This window comes from Chiloscyllium plagiosum, chromosome 10, assembly GCF_004010195.1.
Source record: "Chiloscyllium plagiosum isolate BGI_BamShark_2017 chromosome 10, ASM401019v2, whole genome shotgun sequence".
Classification (NCBI taxonomy): Eukaryota; Metazoa; Chordata; class Chondrichthyes; order Orectolobiformes; family Hemiscylliidae; genus Chiloscyllium; species Chiloscyllium plagiosum.
The window spans coordinates 1894715-1921571 of NC_057719.1; the positions used below are offsets into that span (position 1 = coordinate 1894715).

A 26857-nucleotide genomic window follows, 5' to 3' on the forward strand; every position below is an offset into this window, starting at 1 on the left:
GATCGGGATACGGACTGTGGGAGCGATCGGTGATCGGGATACGGACTGTGGGAGCGATCAGGGATCTGGGTACGGACTGTGGGAGTGATCGGTGATGGGATACTGACTGTGGGAGAGATCGAGATACGGACTGTGGGAGAGATCGGGGACCGGGATACCGACTGTGGGAGCGATCGGGATATGGATGGTGGGGTTATCGGATTGGGATACGGACAGTGGGAGTGATCGTGATACTGACTGTGGGAGTGATCGGGGATTGGGATGCGGACTGTGGGAGTGATCAGGATACGGACTGTGGGAATGATCGGGGACCTGATATGGACTGTGGGAGAGATCGGGGATCGCGATCCGGACTGTGGGAGTGATCGGGGATGGGATATGGGCTGTGGGAGAGATCGGGATACGGACTGTGGGAGTGATCGGGGATGGGATACTGACTGTGGGAGTGATCGGGATACGGACTGTGGGAGTGATCGGGATACGGACTGTGCGAGAGATCGGGGATCAGGATACGGACTGTGGGAGTGATCGGGATACGGACTGTAGGAGAGATCGGGGATCGGGTTACGGACTGTGGGAGCGATCGGGATACAGACTGTGGGAGTGATCGGGGATCGGGATACGGACTGTGGGAGTGATCGGGATACGGACTGTAGGAGAGATCGGTGATCGGGATACGGACTGGAGGGGTGATCGGGATACGGACTGTGGGAGCGATCGGTGATCGGGATACGGACTGTGGGAGCGATCAGGGATCTGGGTACGGACTGTGGGAGTGATCGGTGATGGGATACTGACTGTGGGAGAGATCGAGATACGGACTGTGGGAGAGATCGGGGATCAGGATACGGACTGTGGGAGTGATCGGGATACGGACTGTGGGAGAGATCAGGGATCGGGATACGGACTGTGGGACTGATTGGGATACGGACTGTGGGAGTGATCGGAGTTCGGGATACGGACTGTGGGAGTGATCGGGGATTGGGATACGGACTGTGGGAGTGATCGGGGATCGGGATACTGACTGTGGGAGTGATCGGGGATCGGGGTACGGACTGTGGGAGTGATCGGAAAACGGACTGTGGGAGTGGTCGGGGATCGGGATACGGACTGTGAGACTGATCGGGATACGGACTGTGGGTGTGATCGGGGATCGGGATACGGACTCTGGGAGAGATCGGGATACGGACTATGGGAGTGATCGGGGATCGGGATACGGAGTGTGGGTGTGATCGGGATATGGACTGTCGGAGTGATCAGGATACGGACTGTGGGAGAGATCGGTGATCGGGATACGGACTGTGGGAGTGAATGGGATCAGGATACGGACTGTGGGAGTGATCAGGGATCCGGATCCGGACTGTGGGAGAGATCGGGGATCGGGATATGGACTGTGGGAGTGATCGGGATAAGGACTGTGGGAGAGATCGGGGATCGGGATACGGACTGTGGGAGTGATCGGGGATTAGGATACGGACTGTGGGAGTGATCGGGATACAGACTGTGGGAGTGATCGGGATACGGACTGTGGGAGTGATCGGGAATCGGGATATGGACTGTGGGAGTAATCGGGATACAGACTGTGGGAGTGATCGGGGATCGGGATACTGACTGTGGGAGTGTTCGGGGATCGGGATACGGACTGTGGGAGTAATTGGGATACGGACTGTGGGAGAGATCGGGGATCGGGATACGGACTGTAGAAATGATCAGGGATCGGGATACGGACTGTGGGAGTGATCGGGATACGTACTGTGGGAGTGATCGGGATACGGACTGTGGGAGTGATCGGGGATCGGGATACGGACTGTGGGAGAGTTCGGGATACGGACTGTGGGAGTGATCGGGGATCGGGTTACGGACTGTGGGAGTGATCGGGATATTGACTGTGGGAGTGATCGGGGATCGGGATACGGGCTGTGGGAGCAATCGGTGATAGGGATACGGACTGTGGGAGTGATCGGGGATCAGAGTACGGACTGTGGGAGTGATCGGGATACGGACTGTGGGAGAGATCGGGATACGGACTGTGGGAGTGATAGGGATACGGACTGTGGGAGTGATTGGGATTAGGATACGGACTGTGGGAGCAATCGGTATCGGGATACGGACTGTGGGAGTGATCGTGGATTGGGATACGGACTGTGGCAGAGATCGGGGATCGGGATACGGACTGTGGGAGTTAGCGGGATACAGACTGTGGGTGAGATCGGGGATCGGGATACGGACTGTGGGAGTGATCGGGATACAGACTGTGGGAGTGATCGGGGATCGGGGTACGGACTGTGGGAGAGATTGGGATACGGACTGTGGGAGTGATCAGGATACGGTCTGTGGGAGAGATCGGGGATCGGGATACGGACTGTGGGAGTGATCGGGGATCGAGATACGGACTGTGTGAGTGATCGGGGACCGGGTTTGGACTGTGGGAGTGATTGGCGATCCGAGTAGAGATTGTGTGAGCGATCTGGGATTGGGGTATGGACTGTTGGAGAGATCGGTATTATGACACGGGGTAAACCCCTCTTGCTAATTCAAACCTGCAGCGCAGAAAAGGTTTACTGCATGTTGTAATCTGTTCAAATTCAAGAGGCAACGAACTATCCCAAAAGTCACTATTTAAAGTAAAAATTAGCTACTGTGTTTGTTAATGTCTAACTGAGAATAATTAACTAACGGCTAGTTACAACTCCTTTCTCTAACCTATCTTTTATTTTCCCTTTTATAATACTGATCCGATAATGACCCCAATTAAGATTTACCAAAATATTCAAATTTCAAAACCAGCTAGCTGTTGAATCTTCACTTTGTATCTTCCTCAGTCTTCTTTTCTTCTTGCGAGGGATTCTGTTTGACAGGTCATTGATAAAAGAATTCTGTGGGCAGTCTGCATATGTTGGTGGCTTAGTAGTTCTCCCCCAACTGTTCAATTTGTTAAGTATTTATACCCCAAAGCATCAGATCGTTTCATTGGTTTCAATATTGTCAAAATACCAATTTCAAACTTGATTGGAGTTTAGTATCTTGGGACATAATTTAAACTGATTGGCTGAATTCTAATTTGTTTTTGTCTCATAACAACCTCAGTACTGCTAGCGGTTGGACAAATGTTACATTGTAAATTTCTCAGTACTCTGTATGCCTCTCTAAGTCCTTGCTAGCTTTTACCTCTCTTAAAGGTACAGTACCTGTCTACACTTTCATAATACTTCCCCCCTTAAGAAAAAATGAACCAGCATAATGAAAAGGTGGCGTCATTTTTTCTATTCTTTAAACACATTAACATAACTTTAATCTAAGTTCACCTTAACTTCTTCCTATGCATTTTAAACATTAGATAGATGTATCTTATCTATACTTTATCAGTTAAGTTCACACTAACGCCTCTGTGATTACATTCTTATGACCTGTGGTATGTACGATTTTTCAAATAAAACTCTGCAACATAAGACCCCAATGAAATAGTCTCATTTTCTTGTCATTAAAGTATTCAAAGAATGTAAGGAGGATTGTGATCCGTACACACAATTGTCTCCAACACATTGTTCGTCAAGTGTTGTAAGGCCAGGACTAAACACGACCGTGGAGTATTTCCTCTGGGGGATGTTGAGTTTCTTTGAAAAGTAACCAACTGGCAGTTCAATCCCATCCTCATCTTCCTGTAGCAGTACAGCTCCAACTCCTATGTCACCATCATCGACAGCAACTTTAAAAGGGTTTGAAGAGTTTGGTGGATAATATCGATTTCAAATGGTCGAATGCCTCCTGGCATGGTTCTGTCCACCAAAACATTGTGTTCTTCTTCAGCAAATCGGTTAACGGTGCCACTACACTGCTGAAGTTTGGAACAAACTTCCGATAGAATCCACTGAGCCCTAAAAATCGAAGCCCCTCTTTCTTCGAGGTTGGTCGTGGAAATTCCTCGATGGCCTTCATCTTTGCATTCCATGGGGTCAACCTTCCTTGGGATGTTATGTTCCAAGAACGTCACCCCTGCTTTTGCGAATTCAGTTTTGTTTATTACTATTTTGCTTCTCGTAGTCGTCCAAAGAGGCTCTGCCAACTGTACCATGTGATCTTTCCAGGACTTACTAAAGATCACTGCATCGTCCAAACAGACTGCACAGTTTGTTAACCCAGACACAACTCTGTTCATGAGTCTTTGGAATGTGGCGGGTGTGTGTTCTTCACTCCAAAGGGCATCGCTTTAAACTGATAGAGCCCATTTGGGATTACAAACGCAGGCATTTCTTTCACTGCCTCTGATAAAGGTACCTGCCAGTAACCAAGCAGTAAGTCCAACTTGGTGATGTAACTGGCTTGCCCGACTTTCTCAATACAGTCCTCCAATCTCGGGATTGGATATGAGTCCGATTTTGTAATGGCATTGACCTTCTGATACTCCGCGCAGAATCGCTGAGTCCCATCTGGTTTGGGCACTAAGACAATCGGTGAACTCCACTCGCCCTGGCTTGGTTTGATGATGACCTCCTCCTCCATCTGGACCTGTCTGGCTTTGAGAGGATTAAGCCAATAGGGGTATTGTTTTTTTGGAGCAGTATTCCCTACGGCTACTTCATGTACAATAGCATTAGTCCTCCCCATCTGATTCTTATACATACACTACAAAAACAAATCTTTCAACTGCGTTCTATGCTCAAGAGACAGACAGCTTACTAACCTATCCCACCCCTCAAGGACTTCTTCATTTTTTAATCTATTTTGAGGCACATCAATATCTACATCCTCTGGATTTGATTCCTCATTCTGCGGGGCAGTAACTAACACCTGTATCTCCAGTTCTTTCTCTGTTGTATAATAGAGTTTCAACACGTTCACATGGCATATCGTTTACCTTTTTTTTCTATCTGGCATCTTTTCTAGATAGTTCAGCTGACTCAACTTTTTCTCAATTTGATAGGGACCACTAAACCTGGCTTTGAAGGGATCTCCTATCACTGGTAACGGTACTAACACGTCATCCCCTCGGGAAAACGTCTGAGTCTCAGAGCTTTTATCTACCACCTGCTTCATTCTGCACTGTGCCCTCTTTAGGTACTGTTTAACTAACTCACCCACTTGATTTAGTCTCTCCCTCACCTCCGACACATAATGTAAGTGTGAGATCTCCGACTTTGGTCCTGTCAATTTTCTTTAATTAATTTCATAGGGCCTCTCACTTCATACTCGAATAGTAACTCGAAGGGAGTAAACTGAATATAGTCATAGAGTCACAGAGTCATAGAGATGTACAGCACAGAAACAGACCCTTCGGTCCAACCTGTCCATGCTGACCCGATATCCCAACCCAATCTAGTCCCACCTGCCAGCAAACGACCATTATCCATCCAAACCCTTCCTATTCATAAACCCATCCAGATGCCTTTAAATGTTGTAATTGTACCAGCCTCCACCACTTTCTCTGGCAGCTCATTCCATACACGTACCACCCTCTGCGTGAAAACATTGCCCCTTAGGTCTCTTTTATATCTTTCCCCTCTCATTTAAAACCTATGCCCTCTAGTTCTGGACTCCCCGACCCCAGGGAAAAGACCTTGTCTATTTACCCTATCCATGCCCCTCATGATTTTATAAACCTCTATAAGGTCACCCCTCAGCCTCCGATGCTCGGGGGAAAACAGCCCAGCTTGTTCAGCCTCTCCCTGTAACTCAAATCCTCCAACCCTGGCAACGTTCTTATAAACTTTTCCTGAACCCTGTCAAGTTTCACAACATCTTTCCGATAGGAAGGAGACCAGAATTGCACGCAATATTCCAAACGTGGCCTAACCAATGTCCTGTACAGACACAACATGACCTCCCAACTCCTGTATTCAATACTCTGACCAATAAAGGAAAGCATACCAAACTCCTTCACTATCCTATCTACCTGCGACTCCACTTTCAAGGAGCTATGAACCTGCACAAAAGGTCTTTTTGTTCAGCAACACTCCCTAGGACCTTACCATTAAGTGTATAAGTCCTGCTAAGATTTGCTTTCCCAAAATGCAGCACCTCACATATATCTAAATTAAACTCCATCTGCCACTTCTCAGCCCATTGGCCCATCTGGTCAAGATCCTGTTGAATCTGAGGTAACCCTCTTCGCTGTCCACTACACCTCTAATTTTGGTGTCATCTGCAAACTTACTAAGTAATACCTCTTATGCTCACATCCAAATCATTTATATAAATGATGAAAAGTAGAGGGCCCAGCACCGATCCTTGTGGCACTCCACCGGTCACAGGCCTCCAGTCTGAAAAACAACCCTCCACCACCACCCTCTGTCTTCTACCTTTGAGCCAGTTCTGTATCCAAATGGCTAGTTCTCCCTGTATTCTATGAGATCTAACCTTGCTCACCAGTCTCCCATGGGGAGCCTTGTCAAACGCCTTCCTGAAGTCCATATGAAGACCTGGACTCTATCCCCCCCCGCCCCCCCCAAACAAATCCCACGATCCGGCAATAAACAGTAGCAGTTCAGTCTGGTTCTGTAAGATTTCACACTTTATTCTACGGCTGGGTACAGGTTGTCCAACAACACAGAGGTTAAACACTTCCATGTCCCTAGGAGAAACTGCACAGGTGGCTTAAGACAAAGATATTTTTATATCTTTTTTGGAAAAGATGTACAGCCATGGTTACAGAGCCTGCTCGTCGGATGCTGCCTGACCTGCTGTGCTTTTCTAGCGCCACTCTCATCTAGACACTGATTTCCAGCATCTGCAGTCCTCATTTTTGCCTGCATTCAAACAATTACCAATCAAATTTAATAAAATGACATTATTGACAGCAGCTTAGCCCAAAGTACTTCCTGGGAACACATCCAAGCACCTTTATCTTCCAAAACTATTTTCTCCATCTGCACTTGCAAGGTCAGTTAGGATGGCTAGTAATGTTTTATCTAGTCTAGTTATTGCTCTGCTGTCAGGGAAGCATTATCTGCTAATGTTTGTTAAAGCACACTATGTTTAATTCAGGAATGCAGCTTTTAGCAGCTTTAAGCAGAATTGTCAATTTGCAGCCTAGAAGCCATTTTGTTATGTTATGTGCATCAATAAGCCTATGTTAGTAAGAGCATGTATTAAATGGTTGTTTCTGACTACAACTAGTTACTTCAACCTGTGTTCAGCTTTCAGATTCTCATATATAGATCACGTCTACTGCTCTGCCCTCATCAATCCTCTTTGTTACTTCCTCAAAAAACTCAATCAAGTTTGTGAGACATGATTTCCCACGCACAAAGCCATGTTGACTATCCCGAATCAGTCCTTGCCTTTCCAAATACATGTACATCCTGTCCCTCAGAAATCCCTCCAACAACTTGCCTACCACCAATGTCAGGCACATTGGTCTATAGTTCCCTGGCTTGTCCATACCATCCTTCTTAAATAGTGGCACCACGTTTCCAACCTCCGGTCTTCCAGCACCTCACCTGTGACTATCAATGATACAAATATCTCAGCAAGAGGCCCAGCAATCACTTTTCTAGCTTCCCACAGAGTTCTCAGGTACACCTGATCAGGTCCTGGGGATTTATCCACCTTTATGCCTTTTAAGACATCCAGCACTTCCTCCTCTGTAATCTGGACATTTTGCAAGATGTCACCATCTATTTCCCTACAGTCTATATCTTCCATATCCTTTTCCACAGTAAATACTGATGCAAAATATTCATTTAGTATCTCCCCCATCTCCTGTGGCTCCACACAAAGGCTGCCTTGTTGATCTTTAAGGGGCTGTATTCTCTCTGGGGCATCTCTAATGGTAAACAATACGAATGGGATACCTTTATCCCAATCATTCGGGTAATCTTGACAGTACGTTCTTAACGTGGTCTTCAAGGTCTGATGCCCCCTTTCTAAAGCTCCCTGGGATTCAAGATGATGCACACTGGATTTAAAGTGCTGTATACCTAAGCTTATCCATAATCTCCTTAAACAGCCAGCAGTAAAGTTTGACCCTTAGTCTGACTGGATCTCTCTGGGTAGCCCATCCCATGTGAAGAAAGTTACTAACTCCTCTACTACCCTTTTTGCCTTGATACTCCATAATGGAATTGCCTCCGGAAATCTGGTAGACACATCCATTATGGTTAGCAAATTCTGATTCCTACTTTTAGTTCTTGTGAGGGGACCTCCACAATCACTTATAACCCGCGTGAAAGGTTCTTCAAATGTGGGAATTGGCAACAAAGGGTCTGGTTTTATTACCGCCTGTGGCTTACCTACCATTTGGCATGTATGACACGTACAGCAAATGTTAACCACATCCTGGTGCATTCGAGGCCAATAAAAATGTTTTAGTACCTTAGCCTGAGTCTTTTGTACCCCTAGGTAACCTCCTACTGGCAACACAATCTGGTGCACTTTAGCCCATTTCTGGTTACTACACAGTCTGGGAAAATACCAGGATATTTCTGTTTTAACTCCTCAGTTTCTTGGTCTTCCTTGGGCTTCTCCACAGTAAGGGGTACCACTCCCACCTTGGATCCTGCCAAATCATTCCCAAGAACAAACTGAATTCCTGGAACTGACACTCTGTCAGTCACTCCCACAGTAACTTCCCCAGTCTGGAGTTGGCACTCCAACCTGATCTTACACAGGAGAATGTGAAATTTCTGTCATCTATCCCACAAATTATCACATTTTCAGGTAACAGATCAGGCGGAGTGCATATTCTCTCATCTCTCACTGTCAGCGACTGGTTAGACCCTGTATCTCTCAAAATTATAACTTCTTGTCCTTTTCTCCCTGTTCTTCCTGAGTAAACTTTACCCAGAGAGGTGAATTCTTTGTAGAGATCAGGTACTAACTCCATATCCAGCCCCTGCCTGGGCTGTGCACTCACCTGCAGCTCCTCAGCTCTTCTTGGGGTCTCCTTTACTACCTTCACTAATGCCATCATCTTGGCTTCTTTACCACATCTTTTCCCACAGTGCTTTTCTTTAATGACCAGCTCTGTGACTTTACATGTCCCACCTTCTCACAGTGGGAACACCTTTTCCCAATGCCCTTCTGAAATTACAGTGTGTAATTTTCTGTGTCCCACTCCATTCCAGTGAAAATACCTGAGGCCTTTCACCTCCTTTCCACTCTCTTGGGCTTCTTTTTTAACCTGTGGTAAATTCTCACCTGTGTTCTCTACTCTTTCTTTCATAGTGTAGGATCTCCCCTTCTCCCAACTTCTATCCCTCACAAGATGAAATTCTGGCTGGAATCTTGCCTTATGCACCAACATGTATTCATCAGCTAATTCTGATGCCCTTCGCACTTCCTGAACTTTCTGTTCCTCCATGTGAATTCTTACCATCTCTGGAAGTGAGTTTTTAAACTCCTCTAGCAGAATAATCTCTCTTAGAGCCTCATAAGCCCTATCTATTTTTAAAGCACGCATCCATCTATCAAAATGACAATGTTTAATTCTTTCAAACTCAACATAAGTCTGACCTGGTTCCTTCTTTATGTTTCTGAACCGCTGTCTATATGCTTCTGGTACCAATTCATAAGCACCTAAAGTAGCCTGTTTAATCTCTTCGTAATCTCTTGACCCCTTGTCTGGGGTGGCAAGTACCTCATTGCTCTGTCTACCAGTTTAGTCTGAACTAGCATTACCCATAAATCCTCAGACCATTCCATCTGCCTAGCCAATTTTTCAGTGAAGTAAAGAGGGCTTCAACATCTTTCTCATAGAAATGTGGCAGAGTTTTTACATTTTTGTACATACTACTACCATCTCTTTTAATCTCCATCCTGTTAACTTGACTTTGCTGACTAAGTCTCATCTTCTCAAGTTCAAAATCTCTCTCTTTTTGCTCAGCTAAGAACTTTCTGTCTGTTTCTTTTTCCCCTCTCTCTGTCTCTCTGTCTTCCTCTCTCCTCTCTTTTTCTGACGCCAAACGTCACTATTTGAAGTAAAAATTAACAACTTTATTTTTTAAAGTCTAACAGCGAATAATTAACTAACAACTATTTACAACTGCTTTTCTAACCTATCGTTTACTTTCCCGTCTGTAATACTGGTCAGATAAACCCCCCGATTAAGACTTACCAAAAAATTCAAATTTCCAAACCAGCTAGCTGTTGAATCTTCTCTTTGTATCTTCCTCATTCTTCTTTTCTTCTTAGGGATTCTGATTCACAGGTTGTTGATTGATAAAGGTACCTTTAAGAGAGCTATTCTGCGGGCAGTCTATATATATTGGTGGCTTGGCAGTTCTCCCCCAAATGTTAAATTTATTTAATATTTATACTCCAAAGCATCGAATCGTTTCATTCATTTTAATATTGTCAAAATATCAATTTCAAACTTGATTGGAGTTTAATATCTTGGGACATAATTTAAACTGATTGGCTGAATTTGAATTTGTTTTGTCTCATAGCAACCCAGATACTGCTAGCTGCTGGACCAAATGTTGCAATGTTAATATTCCAGTACTCTGTGTGCCTCTCTAAGTCCTTGCTAGCTTTCAACTCTCTTAAAGGTACAGTACCTCTCTACACCTTCATAACACTAGGGATCCGGGAATGGAATTTGGGAATGATTGGGAATCTGGTTATGGACTATGGGATTTAATGAGGATCCAGGTACGGATTGTGGGAGTGACCGGGGATCCGGGTACAGAGTCCAGGTGTTATTAGGGATCCAGGAACGGCCTGCGGGAGTAATTGGGGATCTGGTATGGATTCCAAGTGTTATTGGTGATCTGGGTACAAACTCTGGGAGTGATTGGCTATTTGTGTTATTGGGGATACGGTTATGGACTCTGGGAGTTAACTAGGATCCACGTACAGACTTTGGGCGTTAATGGGGATCTAGGTATGGATTCCGGGACTTAACAGGGATCCGGGTATTGTCTGTGAGTGTTTATTAGGATCTGGGTCTGGATACCTGGAGTTAACCAAGACCCGGGTCTGGACTGTGGGCGGTAGTGATGATTCAGGTGCAAGATCCAGAGGTGGAGTACTGCGCCCTTCCAGCCATGGGATGTGCTGATTTTATTGGCAGAATATCAATCAGGAATCAGAGTGTTTGTCTGAAGGGTTCTCCTCTGTTGCTCAAAGCATCAACTTATTGTGCTTCCATGCACTCTATTCAGTTGGGATTATACACAATCCTTTGCAGTTCCTTTCACCAGACATGTTGAAAATTAAGGGTGCAGTGTTCAGACTTACTTGTGTTTGGAATATGAGTGTTGTCAGCAATGCAAGCACTTATAACCCCTCCTTAATTGCCCCTTTAGAAGGTGATGGTGAACTGCCTTGTTCAACCATTACAGTATAAACATACAAACGAGGGAAGGCCATTCGGCTTTTCGAGTTTGCACATTCTCCCTGTGTCGGTGTGCTTTTCCTCCGGGTGCTCCAGTTTCCTCCCACAGTCCAAAGATGTGCAGGTTAGGTGGATTAGAACATAGAACAGTACAGCACAGTACAGGTCCTTTGGCCCATGATGTTGTGCTGAGCATTTATCTTAACCTAAGATCAACCTAACCTATACATCCCTCAATTTATTGCCGTCCATGTGCTTGTCAAGTAGTCACTTAAATGTCCCTAATTTCTCTGACTCTACTCCCACTGCTGGCAGTGCATTCCACGCACCCACCACTCTCTGTGTAAAGAACCTCCCTCTGACATCTCCCCAAAACCTTCCTCCAATCACCTTAAAATTATGCCCCTTCGTGACAGCCAATTCTGCACTTGGGAAAAGTCTCTGGCTATCTACTCTACTTGTGTGTCCCATTACCTTATACACCTCTATCATGTCACCTCTCATCCTTCTTCTCTCCAGTGTGAAAAGTCCCAGCTCTCTCAATCTCTTTTCATAAGACATGCCCTCCAGTCCAGGCAGCATCCTGGTAAATCTCCGCTGCACCCTCTCAAAAGCATCTACACACTTCCTATAATGGGGCGACTAGAACTGGACACAATATTCCAAGTGTCGTAGTGTCCAGGGATGTGCACACTGGGTGGGTTAGCCATGGTAAATGTTACAGGAATAGAGTGGGGAACTGGGTCTGGGTGGAATGCTGTTTGGAGGGTTGGTGTGGAGTCGATGGGCTGAATGGCCTCTTTCCACACTTTAGGGCTTCTACTGTATAACTTAGATCTAGATTCTCCGGAGTAGGTAGACCCTCGATGCCATTAGGAAGGGAATTCCAGGATTTTGTCCCAGCACTAATGGAGGAAAAGTGATATATTTCCAAAACAGGATAGTGTGTAATTTGGAGGGGAGCTTGCATGTAGCAGTGTTCCCATGGAGTTGTCCTTGTTCTTGTATGTGGTAATGGCTGTGGGTTTGGAAGGAAGCTTGGTAACTTGCTGCAATACTGCCTCTATACAGCACACCCCAGTATCACTGTGGAAACAGTGAACATTGAAGGTGGTGTGTGGGCTATTAAACCAATTAAGTGGCTGGTTTGTCCTGGACAGTGTTGAGCTCCTTGAGCAATGTTAGTGCTAAGTAATCTCACTTGATAGCAGTGTTGACAGCCTCTTGTGTCACTTTGCTGACAGTAGACTGATCGAGTCATAAGTGGCTGGTTTAACTTTTTCCTACTTTCACAGGACGGGTCAATGTGCAAGTTTCCACATTGTCAAGTTGAAGCCAGTGTGTTGCCACTATACAGAATGTCCCAAAGTTGTAATGGGTTCAGGTTACATTCCCAGGTCCTGGCCTGTTTGCTCCTCTCGTTTGTGTGATTACACATGTGAGATGACCAATTTAAATGTGCTGCCATATGCAGTTAATTAATCACCTCGATCTTAAACTTTGTAGATGCACAATAGAATGTAGTTTTCTTTATTCTTTCATGGATGTGGGCATTGCTGGTAACCCCAGTATTTGTTGCCCAACTCTAATTGCCCTTGAGCTGGATGGTTTGCTTGACCACTTCAGTAGGCTTTAAAAGCCAACCACATTGCTGTGGGTTTGGAGTCGCAGATAGGCCAGAATGGGTGTGTGGTTGGCAGATTGCCTTCTCTAAAGGTCACTAATGAACTGGATTGTTTTTGTTTTACAGCAATTGATTGTTTCATTGTCACTATTACTGAGCCGAATTTTCAATTCCGGAGTTTATATGATTAATTGTAAATTTTACCACCTGCTGTGGTGGGGTTTGAACCCACATCTTCAGTGTATTAACCTAAGCCTCTGGTTTAGTAGTTCAATTATGTTACCACTGCCTCACGGTATCTACCATTGGGCAAGATGTTGTTGTTGATAACTTTGAGCATGCAGTCTGGGTGGTGATGGGGTTTGGAGGGAGTTGATAATAAGACGCCACCCATGAATAGGAAAGGTTTAGAGAGATATGGGCCAAATGCTTGCAAATGGAACTAGATTTATCTAGGATATCTGGTCAGCATGGATGAGTTGGACTGAAGGGTCTGCTTCCATGCTGTATATCTCAATGACTCTATGGTTAATGTCAGTAATTCTGGCTACATTTTACACAAGCCATTTGCTTTGTCTCTTTCTCTTGGTCATGCTCTCCTTTTGTCTGACTCACAACTTAAACTGCACAATGAGACAAGCAACGGCTTCTGATGAGAGCATTGGCTTTCAGCCCTCCTCGCTCTGCTGGCTCCTTGTCATTGTGAAGCTAACCCTGCAGGACCTTTCTCGCTGACTACAATACTGCGTCTCTCCCAGGAATGCAACCTCAGCCCTTGCTGAGCCTGGAGCAGGGAATCTTTCAGTTACTGATATGGGGCAGCACGGTGGCTCAGTGGTTAGCACTGCTGCCTCGCAGCACCAAGGACCCGGGTTCGATTCCTGCCTCAGGCGACTGTCTGTGTGGGGTTTGCATATCCTCCCCGTATCTGTGTGGGTTGCCTCTGGGTGGTCCGGTTTCCTTCCACAATCCAAACCTGTGCAGGTTAGGTGAATTGGCCGTGCTAAATTGCCCGTTGTGTTAGGCGCATTGGTCAGAGGAAAATACAGGATAAGGGAATGGGTCAGGGTGAGCTACTCTTCGGAAGGTCGGTGTGGACTTATTGAGCCATAGGGCCTGTTTCCATACTGTAGGGAATGTAAACTGATACAGAGGGTCCCTGGATTGTGAACAGGTTCCATTCTGGAGGCCATATACAAGGTAGAAAACATTGCTGGGTGATGGAAACAGCTGTTCCTAAGTACAGGAAATGTCTACATGTCAGCTCTTTAAAATTCCCCATGTACAGGGAAATGTCTACATGTCAGCTCTTTAAAATTCCCCATGTACAGGATCGCATTAGTAAGTATGAGCCATCATAAGTTGGCTTTTGTAAATTGGGAACCCCTATACCTAGTTTTATCTCTGTCTCCCCTTTCACTCCAGTGTTTCTGAATGCCACTTGCCTCCTCTTTGACAGACACTGATTGACTGCCCTCTGTTACCACAGTATGTGTGGTGTTGCCCTGTTGCTATCTTCAGTTCCAACCGTGTGAGCCTGAGCACTGAGTATAATGAAGCTGTTTGACCCTGGCGAGGATACACTTTGTAAATACCGAAAGAACTGCAGATGCTATAAATCAGAAACAAAAACAGAAGTTGCTGGAAAACTCAGCAGGTCTGGCAGCATCCGCCAGTTCTGAGGAAGGGTCATCGGACCTGAAACGTTAATTCTGATTTCTGTTCTCTTCATGTGTGGTGAGGGTACATGGATTGTGAACAGGAGAGGAAGCGTTTGCTTCACCCTCCCCCCCCCCAGTTTTCCTACCCACTAACTGCTCAGTCAGTAGGCTACACACAGGAGGGTTCAAACTTTGGGTAATTCCCCCTTATTGGGTTAAACTCACATCACATCATTCACTACTAAAGGGGGCAGAGAGAGAAAACATCTTGGCTAGGTTCCAGAGCCTCCTCATGCCTTTTCACCTGCTCTAACCCATCATTTCTGACTGCGTCCACTAACATCCAGCCCACAGCAGCATGTTAGTAACACCAGACCACAGCATTCACCTGAGCATTACCCTTTGACTCTGAGGGGGACCCACAGAACTGAATTGGGAGTTTACTCTGTCCAAAGCTTGGTGCTGATGGGAAGATGAGGAAATGGTTCTGTGTATGGCTTCACAGCTGAGGGGATGGCTTGTCTCTGTTGGGAAGGACTGTAACTGAAATGAATACTGTCAGCCAACTGTGGAACGAGGACTGGCCCAGAACTCCTTGAGATTCGACAGAGCAATCCACGTCTGGTGTGGGGAAATATTTGACAACTCAACAGTAGAGGGTGCTCTGAGAATGTGTTAGACAGAATACTTGGGACATTGTAAGTGTTACTGTAGACCTGTACATAGGGCTTAGGAGCAGACAGCCCCTCAAGCCTGCACTGCCATTCAAAAAGATCATGGCTGATCGAGTTGTGGTATCTTCTCAAACTTCCCTCAGCCCCTGACTCCCTTGTCCATCAAAAGTCTGTCTGATTCAGCATTGATTATATTACTGATCCACCCTCCACTCTCTTCATAGCCCTCTGAGAGGAAACCTTTTCTCCTTGTCTGTCTTAAAACACTGACTTCTCATTCTTAAACTGTGCTCTAGTCTCCCCAACCGGGGAAACTTCCTCTTAGTATCCACCCTGTCAAATCCCATTAAGATTTTGTACGATTCAGTGAGATTGCATTCTTCTCAACCTCAAGGAGCACAGCCCCATCCAGTCCAAACTCTCCTCAAAGGATAACCACCCCCCCAATCCCAGATTGAGTCAAGCTTACCTCCTGTGAACTGATTTGAATTAAATCCATTTAAAATGAAAGGAAGCCAAAACTGTAAAAGATATACCAGATGTGATTTAATTAGTGGGCAGCACGGTGGCCCAGTGGTTAGCACTGCTGCCTCACAGCGCCAGAGACCTGGGTTCAATTCCCGCCTCAGGGTGACTCTCTGTGTGGAGTTTGCACATTCTCCCCGTGTCTGTGTGGGTTTCCTCCAGGTGCTCCGGTTTCCTCCCATAATCCAAAAATATGCAGGTTAGGTGAATTGGCCATGCTAAATTTCCTGTAGTGTTAGGTGAAGGGGTAAATGTAGGGGAATGGGTCTGGGTGGGTTGCACTTTGGTGGGTCGGTGTGGACTTGTTGGGCCAAAGGGCCTGTTTCCACACTGTAAGTAATCTAAATATATCTAATTAAGGCCCTATACTGCTACAGCAAAATCTGAAGAATATCGTTGAACTGAAAACTCTGGTTCTCCCTCCACAGATGCTGCCAGACCTGTGAGTTTGACCAGCAATTTCTGAAATGGTTACAGTAAAACCTTCTTTATGTTCTATCACCATCACCCCAAACGCCAACATTGCGTTTGCATTCCTAATTACCTGCGGTGCATACGTACTAACTGATGGGATTCATGTACCAGGACACCCAGAGCCCTCTGTCGAACCTAGTTCCAGAATCTCACTCCATTAAAGAGCACATTGCTTGTCTGTTTTCCTGCCAAAGTGAAGATGTTTACATTTTTCCTCATTTTCCAACATTATACTCCTTTGGCAAACTTTTGTCTTCCCAGTTACCCTATCTTACATCTCAGACCATCAGATGGAGGAGCAGCAGTAGGCCATTCAGCCCATTGAGTCTGTTCCACCATTCAGTGAGATCATGGCTGTTCTGATCACCTTCAACTTCACTTTCCTGCCTTTGCCCTGTAATCTTTGATCCCCTTACTGTTGTATTCTTGTAGAATCTCTATTTACTCTTCATAACATATTTACCTTGGTGTTATTGGTAAATGTAGCTGCCGTACAGAGAACAGTATAACACAGGAACAGACCCTTTGGCCCACCATGTCTGAGCATACCTTGATGTCATTCTACACTAATCCTATCTACCTGCACGTGGTCTGTATCCCTTTATTCTCTGTCTCTTCAGGGCTCTGTCTAAATGTCTTTTAAACTTGGTCAACATACCTGCGTCTAGCACCTCCAATGGCAGCACGTTCCAGGTCCTTACCTTTCCCTTTGTAAAAACAAAAACTTGCCTTGTACCTCTCCGTTAAACTACCCAATCCTCATCAAACATCTTCATTTAAAAACTCAAGCAAGACACCCTACACAAAGCCATGCTGACTATCTCTAATAAACCCATTTTTTTCCAAATGCGAATCAATCCTGTCCCTGAGAATTTTCTCCAATAATTTTCATGCCATTGATTTGGACTAGCCTATAATTTCCTGGACTATCCCTTTTGCCCTGCTTAAACAAAGGGACACCATTGTCTATTCTCCAATTTTCTGAGACCTTGCCTGTACCTAAAGAGGATACTAAGATCTCTGTCAAGATGCCTGCAATCTCCTCCGTTGCCTCCTTCAGTATCCGAGGATAGATCCCATCAAGCCCTGGGAAACTATTTACCTTAATGTTTCAAGACATCTAACACCCCCTCCTTCATAATATCGATGTGCCCCTGACTCGTCTTACCATCATCCATGTAGATAAGCTGCAGAACTGGGCAGAAAGGTGGCAAATGGAGTTCAATGTAGCTAAGTGTGAGGTGATTCACTTTGGTAAGAGTAACAAAAAGATGGGGTACTGGGCTAATGGTCGGATACTTGGTAGTGTGGATGAGCAGAGGGATCTTGGTGTCCCTGTACACAGATCTTTGAAAGTTGCCACCTAGGTAAATAGTGCGGTAAAGAAGGCATATGGCGTACTGGCTTTTATTGGTAGAGGAATTGAGTTCGGAGTACTGAGGTCATGTTGCAGTTGTATAAGTCTCTTGTGCGGCCGCATCTGGAGTATTGTGTACAGTTTTGGTCACCATACTATAGGAAGGATGTGGAGGCACTGGAACGGGTGCAGAGGAGGTTTACCAGGATGTTGCCTGGTATGGTGCTGTTGGAGTATCCATTGTTTACGAAGACCTTGTGTACACAAAAATGAGGAAGAACACCTTACAAGGTCTTCATAAAGAAGATATACCCTAACAGCTTCGTCCGCCGATGCCTACCGAATAGACACTGCCAAGAGGACAATGTACATCCTAATAAACTGGTCACCCTGCCCTACATTAAGAAAATAGCAGAAATGACAACCAGACCACTAGAAATCATAGTGGCACACCAACCCACAAGCATACTACGTCAACCCAAGGGGGCATAGCTTTAAATTAAGGGGTGGTAGGTTTAGGACAGATGTTAGGGGTAGGTTCTTTACTCAGTGAGTCGTGAGTTCATGGAATGCCCTGCAGTAGCAGTGGTGGACTCTCCCTCTTTATGGGCATTTAAGCGGGCATTGGATAGGCATATGGAGGATAGTGGGCTAGTGTAGGTTAGGTGGGCTTGGATCGGCGCAACATCGAGGGCCAAAGGGTCTGTACTGCGCTGTATTCTTCTATGTTCTATGTTCTATGTCCATTCATTCAGTCCCTGCATGTCATTGATATAGATTGTAAACACTTGAGACTCCCCTACTGATTCCTTTAGTATTCCACTAGGGATAGTCCAGCAACCTGAAAAAGACCCATTTATACGTCAGCTGTAAGCTTCCTGGTTGCTCGCCAATCCTTAATCCATGCTAAAATATATGGTATACCATGTACACCATCTGCTCTTGTTTAGTAATCTTTGATATGACATGTTATTAAATGCTTTTGGCAATTCAAGTATATCACATGTACTGCCGCTGTACAGGTCATTGGTTAAGCCACTTTTGGAATACTGTGTGCATTTCTGGTCTCCCTCCTATCGGAATGATGTTGTGAAACTTGAAAGGGTTCAGCAAAGATTTACAAGGATGTTGCCAGGGTTGGAGGATTTGAGCTATAGGGAGAGGTTGAATAGGCTGGGGCTGTTTTCCCTGGAGCGTCGGAGGCTGAGGGGTGACCGTACGGAGGTTTACAAAATTATGAGGGACATGGATTGTAAAAGGTAAATAGACAAGGTCTTTTTCCTGGGGTTGGGAAGTTCAGAACTAGAGGTTGTCGGTTTAAGGTGAGAGGGGAAAAAATTTAAAATAGATCAGAGAGGCAACTTTTTCACGTAGAGGGTGGTACGTGTACGGAATGAACTGCCAGAGGAAGTGACAACATTTAAAAGGCATCTGGGTGGGTATATGTATAGGAAGGCTTTAGAGGGATGTGGGCCAAGTGCTGGCAAATTGGACTAGATTAATTTAGGATATCTGGTTGCCATGCAGAGTTGGATCGAAGGGTCGCTTTCCATGCTGTACATCTGTGACTCTATACTGGTTCCCATTCATCCACCTCATGTGCTATACCTCAAAAAAGTTAAAACTTATTTGAACATAATTTCCTTTTCACAAAGCCATGTTGATTCTGCCTGTTCACATTCTGATTGTCCTGCTCTAACCTCCTTTATAATGTGTTCTAGCAGTTTGCTTATGAAGGATGTTAGGCTAACTGGCCTATAGTTTTCTGTGTTCTGTTTCTTTCCTTTCCGGAATGTTATATTGGCTATTTTCCGGGAGTAGGTGGGTTGTATTTTGAGAATGGTTGGACAGACTAGGCTTGTATCTACTGGAGTTTCGAACAGCAAGAGATAGCTTGATTGAAATTTATAAAACCCTGCGGGGACTTGACTAGGGCGGATGTGTGGAGGATGTTTACTTTTCAGGAGAATCTAGAACGAGGGGTCACTGTTTACAAATCTATTCAGAGCAGCGATCAGGTAGCATATTTTCCTCTCAGATGGTTGCAAGATTTTAAAACTCTTCATAAAAAGGTGCTTGAAGCAGAGTCCTTGTGTATTTTGAAGGCAAAGGTAGATTCATTCTTGATAAGAAAAAGAGTGATGGGTAGACAGGAATGTGGAGTAATCAGAGCATCAAGGATCTCATTGAATGACAGAGCAGTGTCAAGGGGCTGACTGTTAACTCTTGCTCCTAATATCTGTGATCATATGCCAAGATGTATTTGGTAGAACAGTATAGAGGGAGCTTTACTCTACATCTAACCCCGTGCTGTACCTGATCCTGGGTGTATTTGATGGGGACTGTGTTGAGAGACCTTTACTTTCAGATTAAAAAAGTAAGGGAGGTTTAACCTCAAGTTTAAAAGAGTAGAGAGAGCTTTACTCTGTATCTAACCCTGTGCTGTCCCTGTCCTGGGAGTGTTTGATGGGGACAGTGTAGAGGGAGCTTTACTCTGTATCTAACCCTGTGCTGTCCCTGTCCTGGGAGTGTTCGATGGAGACAGTGTAGAGTGAGCTTTACTCTGTACCTAACCCCATGCTGTCCCTGTCCTGGGAGTGTTTGATGGGGAGAGTGTAGAGGGAGCTTTACTCTGTATCTAACCCCGTGCTGTCCCTATCCTGGGAGTGTTCGATGGGGGACAATGTAGAGGGAACTTTACTCTGTATCTAACCCTGTGCTGTCCCTGTCCTGGGAGTGTTCGATGGGGGACAGTGCAGAAAGAAATTTATTTTGTTTAAAAGTGAAGTGAGAGTGCTGTTAATGCAGTGCAAATCATATGGAAGAGTGACTGTAGTTTATAGAGCTGGAATAATGAAAGATTTGTGTGGATTATCCTGACACGTTGCATTTTAATGTCTGCACTGCAGTGTAAGCACTAGGGGATCTTATCTGGAGAATGGGTTTGATGGTGTGTGTATGTGTGTGTGTGTGAGAGAGAGATATGGCAGTGCATATGTGCAGAGCAACATTCCACAGACTACAAGGTGAAAATGACCAGATAATCAGTTTTAGGGTGTTGGTGGAGGGGTAAATACTGGCGAGGCACCAGGGAGAGCATTCCTGCTCCTCTGAAGAATAGTGTCCTGGGATCTTTTGTCAAAGCAGCACGTGGGATTGCACAGTAAAACACTGAAGTGATGGTCTGAATTATATTAACTCTCTGTAAGACAGGTAAAGTTAAAGATGACAGATGGGTTGTTCTGTCTCATTCAGAAACTTGGAATATGTTCCAGGGATGTTGGGCCAGGTTCTTTACTTCTTGCTGGTGGAGATGTGCAACATACGCTGCTGTTATCCCCCAGCCCCGACACATACTTGAATAAATGCTGCCGCAGATTGTTCTGCCAGTTGTGTTGGCGGGCTGTGCTTTGGAGGAATTTGTTGCCACCTCTGATCGCAGTGCATTCTGCTTGTACAATGGTGGATGCTCCCATGTGTTCTCCATGTTGAGGAGGTGAAGGTACAAGAGAACTTGCATTTATAGAACACCCTTTACAACCTCAAAACATTTTCTGGCCAATTAAGTGTGCGGTAGAAATGATCTTATTTCATGTACGTTTGTTCTGGATCTCTTAGAAAGAAACCATATTGTTGGTGTACAATTATCTATCTACTGCAACTCATCTCCTTTGAAAATTGTGCCGAATCCCATCTGTTTCTTTATTGTGTGACTTTTCCCCTTTCTGTTTGGAAGCCAAGCCTAATTATATTATTATCTTTATTATAGTACAATACAGGCGGTGCTTTTATCTATCCACCTGCCCTACTTCATAATTCATAACAAGATCTGGTAACACCTCTAGGCACGGTGGCTCAGCAGTTAGCACTACTGCCTCACAGCACCAGGCTCCTGGGTTCAATTCCAGCCTTAGGTGACTGTCTGTGTGGAGTTTGTACATTCTCCCCGTGTCTGCGTGAGTTTCCTCCGGGTGCTCCGGTTTCCTCCCACAGTCCAAAGATGTGCAGGTCAGGTGGATTGGCCATGCTAAATTGCCCGTAGTGTTCAGGAATGTGTAGGTTAGGTGCATTAGTAAAGAGTAAATATAGAGTAATAGGGTAGGGGAATGGGTCTGGATGGGTTGCTCTTCGGAAGGTCGGTGTGGGCTTGTTGGGCCGAAGGGCCTGTTTCCACACTGTAGGGATTCTAATTCTAATTGTGGGTTATGCAAAGCTTTGAAGAATGTCTTGTGATACAGAGGGTAATGCTCCGCCTCTGAGCCAGATGTTCCAGGTTCAAGTCCCACTCCAGGGCCAGTGGGTTGTAACATGACCAAGTAGATTGAGCATCAGTCTGTAAATCCTTCTGATGTGTACCAGTGGCAGACAGTAATAGTGGGAGAGTTTCCTGGTCAGCCACAGCCCTGTGTAATCCAGATGTAAGCTTGTGTTAGAAGCTACACTCCATCGGAAGGGCCCTTCTCACTTTGTGGGACAGCCAGAGTGAGACAAACTTAGAAATGAGTCTCACGTGCATACACTTCTTCTGTTTACTCTCTCTGTCTGCCCCAGTCACCGTACCGAGACCCATTTTCCAGTGAAAACCGAAACCGGTCCTGAGGAAGAGGCACTGGACCCGAAATGTTAACTCTGATTTCTCTCCACAGATGCTGCTAGACCTGCCGAGCTTTTCCAGCAATTTCTGTTTTTGTTCCTTTTCCAGTTCTCTCCTGGAGAGTACCAGGCAGTTTGAGGGAAAGGATAAGGAATAGAAACCGGAACGGGCCAGTTGTCTCTTCCAGCCTGCTGTGTCATTCAGTGAGACCTCCTGCCTTCTCCATTCTCTCTTCCTTCAGTTCAGTATCCCGAAAGCAAAATCTGACTTCTGCTACACCAATGGGACATCTTTCTTTAATCTTTGATCTCTAACTACACTGACTTGCTCAGACCGTGTTTTTGTAATAGTCCACCTTCTTTCTGTACACCACTAAATTCTGTCTTTCACCCATGATATCATTCCTCTTCTAAAAGTATTTTTATCTGATGGATTAATTCACAGTGACGCACAGCTTGCAGCCTTGTACCTGTGTGAAGAAGGCCTAGATTTCCTATTGATATACTTTCATTGTTCCCCCCGGTTTATATTTCCATATTGTGAGAATTGTAATATATCTACCTTTTTTTTACATATTAATTCACTCCATGTGGCTAGATTTCTTCTTTCATGTGAGTTTGAACCTCATTCCTTTACGATACTTTTCCCTCATCTCAGGTACTCGGGATAGTGAAGAAGGCGTTTGGATTGCTTTCCTTTATTAGTCAGAGTATTGAGCACAGGAGTTGGGAGGTCATGTTGCGGCTGTACAGGACACTAGTTAGGCCACTGTTGGAATATTGCGTGCAATTCTGGTCTCCCTGCTACAGGAACGATGTTGTGAAACTTGAAAGGGTTCAGAAAAGATTTACAAGGATGTTGCCAGAGTTGAAGTGTTTTGAGTTACAGGGAGAGGCTGATTAGACTGGGGCTAGGTTTTCCCTGGAGCGTCTGAGGCTGAGGGGTGACCTGAAGAGGCTTATAAAATCATGAGGGGCATGGACAGGATAAATGGACAAGATCTTTTCCCTGGGGTGGGGGAGTGCAAAACTAGAAGGTATAGGTTTAGGGTGTGAGGGGAAAAATTTGAAGGGGACCTAAGGAGCAAAGTTTTCACGCAGAGGGTGGTACGTGTATGGAATGAGCTGCCAGAGGAAGTGGTGGAGGCTGGTACAATTACAACATTTAAAACACATCTGGATGGGTATATGAATAGGAAGGGTGTGGAGGAATATGGGCCGGGTGCTGGCAGGTGGGACTAGATTGGGTTGGGATATCTGGTCAGCATGGACGGGTTGGACCGAAGGGTCTGTTTCCATGCTGTACCACTTTATGACTCTAACTGGATTAATTCTGATGTTCAATTAATGCTGGTGTTGCCAGGAACGCCTACATCCCGTGAACGGATTTTTAAAAAGTTGATTCCCTCCCCTCTCTTTGTTTCTTTAGCATGCTATTTTGTTAATATATTTGTGTATTTACTTAATTTATTTCTACCTCCCCTTCTGGCTCTTTGAGAGTTTTGTATTTTCCCTGCTCCGCCTTTCCTTTCTGTTTAAACAAGTCTTTATCCGTTTTGCCAGTTCAATAGCTTAGCCAAAGCAGAAACAACATTGCCTGGAAGTGCCCCACAGACGGAAGTCCTCTGGCTGACCCTACCCATGTACCCAATTGTTGAGCTGCTCATTCTCCTGCTCCCTTTATTCTGGGCAGCAAACTTGTGTCCTGCACTGAAAACCAGCTCCTGATCTCAACGCCCACTGCAGGCCTCCTATGCTTCCCACCAGCATTGTCTCTGAAATGGAAAAGGCTGTTCACCCTCAGCTTCTGCAATCTTTACTGATTGTTGCAAATGATCCCTTATCCGAACACTCAAAGGCAGAAAACCACCTGAGACTGCACTGCCTCTACTAATGAAATGCCCTGCGAGCTTTATTTGAAGCTGATGCTTATTAGAAGCACTCACCGTTGGTACTGTTTCAGCAGAACATGCTGGGAGTGCTTCATTGTAAAGTGTATGGGATATCCTGCCAGGATGAAAGATGCTATGTAAAAGCAGTTCTTTCTTTTGACATTTCAAACATTGCAAGGAAGCTCAAAATGTGAACCATCTATACTCTTTGGTTAGATTCATACCTTACACTTACCGAGATCTGTAATTCTATGTATATGAAACCATCCTGAACCCTTGATTAGATTCCAGTCTGTATCTCACTTACAGGTATCTGTTATATAAATATATATATAGCACCCCAAACCCCTCAATTAGATTCCAGTCTGTAACTCCCTTCCAGGTATCTGCTATTCTACATATAAACCATCACGAACCCCTCAATTAGACTCCAGTCTGTATATCATTCCTGGGTATTCTACACATAAATCACCACAAACCCCTCAATTAGATTCCAGCCTAGAACTCATTCTTGGGTATCTGTTATTCTATAAGGGGGGTATGTAAACCACCCAAAACCCTGAAATAGATTCCAATCTGTGACTCACTCCCAAGTATCTGTTATTCTGTATATAAACCACCCCAAACCCCTTGATTAGATTCCAGTCTGTACCTCGCTCCCAGGTATCTGTTATTCTAGATATAAACCACCCAAACCCCTCGATTAGATTCCAGTCTGTACCTCACTCCCGGAGTATCTGTTATTCTAGATATAAACCACCCAAACCCCTCGATTAGATTCCAGTCTGTAATTCCCTTCCAGGTATCTGATATTCTGTATATAAACCACCCTGAACCCCTCAATTAGATTCCAGTCTGTAACTCACTCCTGGGTATCTATTAATCCTCCATTAAGTTTCAGACTGCAACTCACTCTGAGATGTGACTGGCATTTACTTTTGTGATATGCAGGTTGTATCTTCCTATAGGCTGTTTAATTGGAGCATTTAATTGGCTTCCAAGTTGTAGTGTGTCAGGATGGTACAATAGAACCCATTTGAGTTACAATTTAGGAAATGAACAAGAAATGCTGTGTTGTTGCAATGGAAATGGAATGAGCTCAGTGTCTGATATCCCATGGTTTACAGCTGCAGCAGGGACTGCAGCTGGTTGTGATGTATCCCTGTGAATCTGTGGCAGAGAGTTAATGAACCAAGGTGTTAACGATATCCTCCCTTCCCCTCCTCCGTTCTCATCCTGCAGCATATACTGGACTGGTTCCCTTGAGCCCAGTTTTGGAGCAGAGTGAGTCGGAGATTGGAGAGAAATTTCTCTGCTAATATGGAACATATATCCAGAAGGAGGCCATTCAGCCTCTGAAGGCATGACTGCTGTGTGTATCGTGACTTACTGCCTTTTTTCTGTAACCTTTGCTGTCATTAGCCAACCAAAATTATCAATATTTATCCTGTCCCACATCCCCACCTCCAGCACCCTCCCTCTCGTCTCTTACCTGCACTTGACATTTAACGGAGAATGATTGATGTCTTCCTTGGTTTTTCTGTGCACACGTCCTCCCCCCACCTCGCCTGCAATCATTCAAACGTATCACCTTCTGAGCTGACTGCATTCCGTGCTCTGAGATCCAACCCTGAATTTATAATCAAACCTGTTGTCAAAGGTGATGCTTTGTTGTCTGGTGTACTGATGTCTACACTGTGGAGTTTGAGTACCAGCTGTCAGATATCTCCTCCTCCCACTCCAGACTATGATCCCACCATCTCTTCCAACTTGAATCGTGATTTTTCTGGTACTTTACGTCGGTTTCTACATTTCTGGTTTGCAGGCACTGGTGGCTGTGTCTTTCCCATGACTGTGCAGTTCCTCTCCCACATCCATCGCCCATCAGGATGCTCTCAGGGCTCTCCACTTCTCCCTTGAAAGAAGGCTTGAACCGACCCCATCCAGTACCACCCTCCTCCACTTTGTTCCTCACTTTGAACAATTCTTTAACTCTTCTCACATTCTTCAGGTCAAAGGTGTGGCCATGGGTACCCATGCAGGCCCCAGTTACGCCTGTTGTAATCTGAGGTAACCCTCTTCACTGTCCTAACTATATCTCCTATTTTCACATCCAAATCATTTATATAAAATGACGAAAAGTAGAGGACCCAGCACCAATCCTTGTGGCGCTCCACTGGTCAGAGGCCTCCAGTCTGAAAAACAACCCTCCACCCCCACCCTCTGTCTTCTACCTTTGAGCCAGTTCTGTATCCAAATGGCTAGTTCTCCCTGTATTCCGTGAGATCTAACCTTGCTGACCAATCTCCCATGGGGACCTTGTTGAATGCCTTACTGAAGCCCATATAGATCACATCCACCGTTCTGCCCTCATCAATCCCCTTTGTTATTTTTTCAAAAAACTCAATCAGGTTTGTTTGACATTTAATCATTTTGAACAACTCAGTTAGATTGAATTCCTTAATCTCAGTCTCTTTCTTCAGGATCATGCAATTAGAGTCATAGAGTCATACAGATGTACGGCATGGAAACAGACCCTTCGGTCCAATCTGGCCATGCTGATCAGATATCCCAGCCCAATCTAGTCCCACCTGCCAGCACCCGGCCCATATCCCTCCAAACCCTTCCTATTCATAAACCCATCCAACTGCCTCTTAAATGTTGCAATTGTACCAGCCTCCCCAACTGCCTCTTAAATGTTGCAATTGTACCAGCCTCCACCACTTCCTCTGGCAGCTCATTCCAGACCCGTACCACCTGCGTGAAAAAGTTGCCCCTTAGGTCT

The 26857-nt window shown here is 45.2% G+C and overlaps 1 protein-coding gene across 2 annotated transcripts in view; it reads left to right on the forward strand.

Annotated features, from left to right (window-relative positions):
• Positions 1-10356: 10356 nt before the first annotated feature.
• nudt14 (nudix (nucleoside diphosphate linked moiety X)-type motif 14) overlaps positions 10357-26857 on the forward strand; it is an 89680-nt gene continuing 73179 nt past the window's right edge. Inside the window, exons 1-2 of one of the 2 annotated variants that reach the window (XM_043696902.1) lie at positions 10357-10484; positions 16117-16198. In XM_043696902.1, the coding sequence (XP_043552837.1) occupies positions 10421-10484; positions 16117-16198 (146 nt within the window). In that variant the 5' untranslated portion in view covers positions 10357-10420. Of the gene's footprint in view, positions 10485-16116; positions 16199-26857 lie in introns of those variants that run through there. The other variant, XM_043696904.1, reaches the window with a different exon arrangement.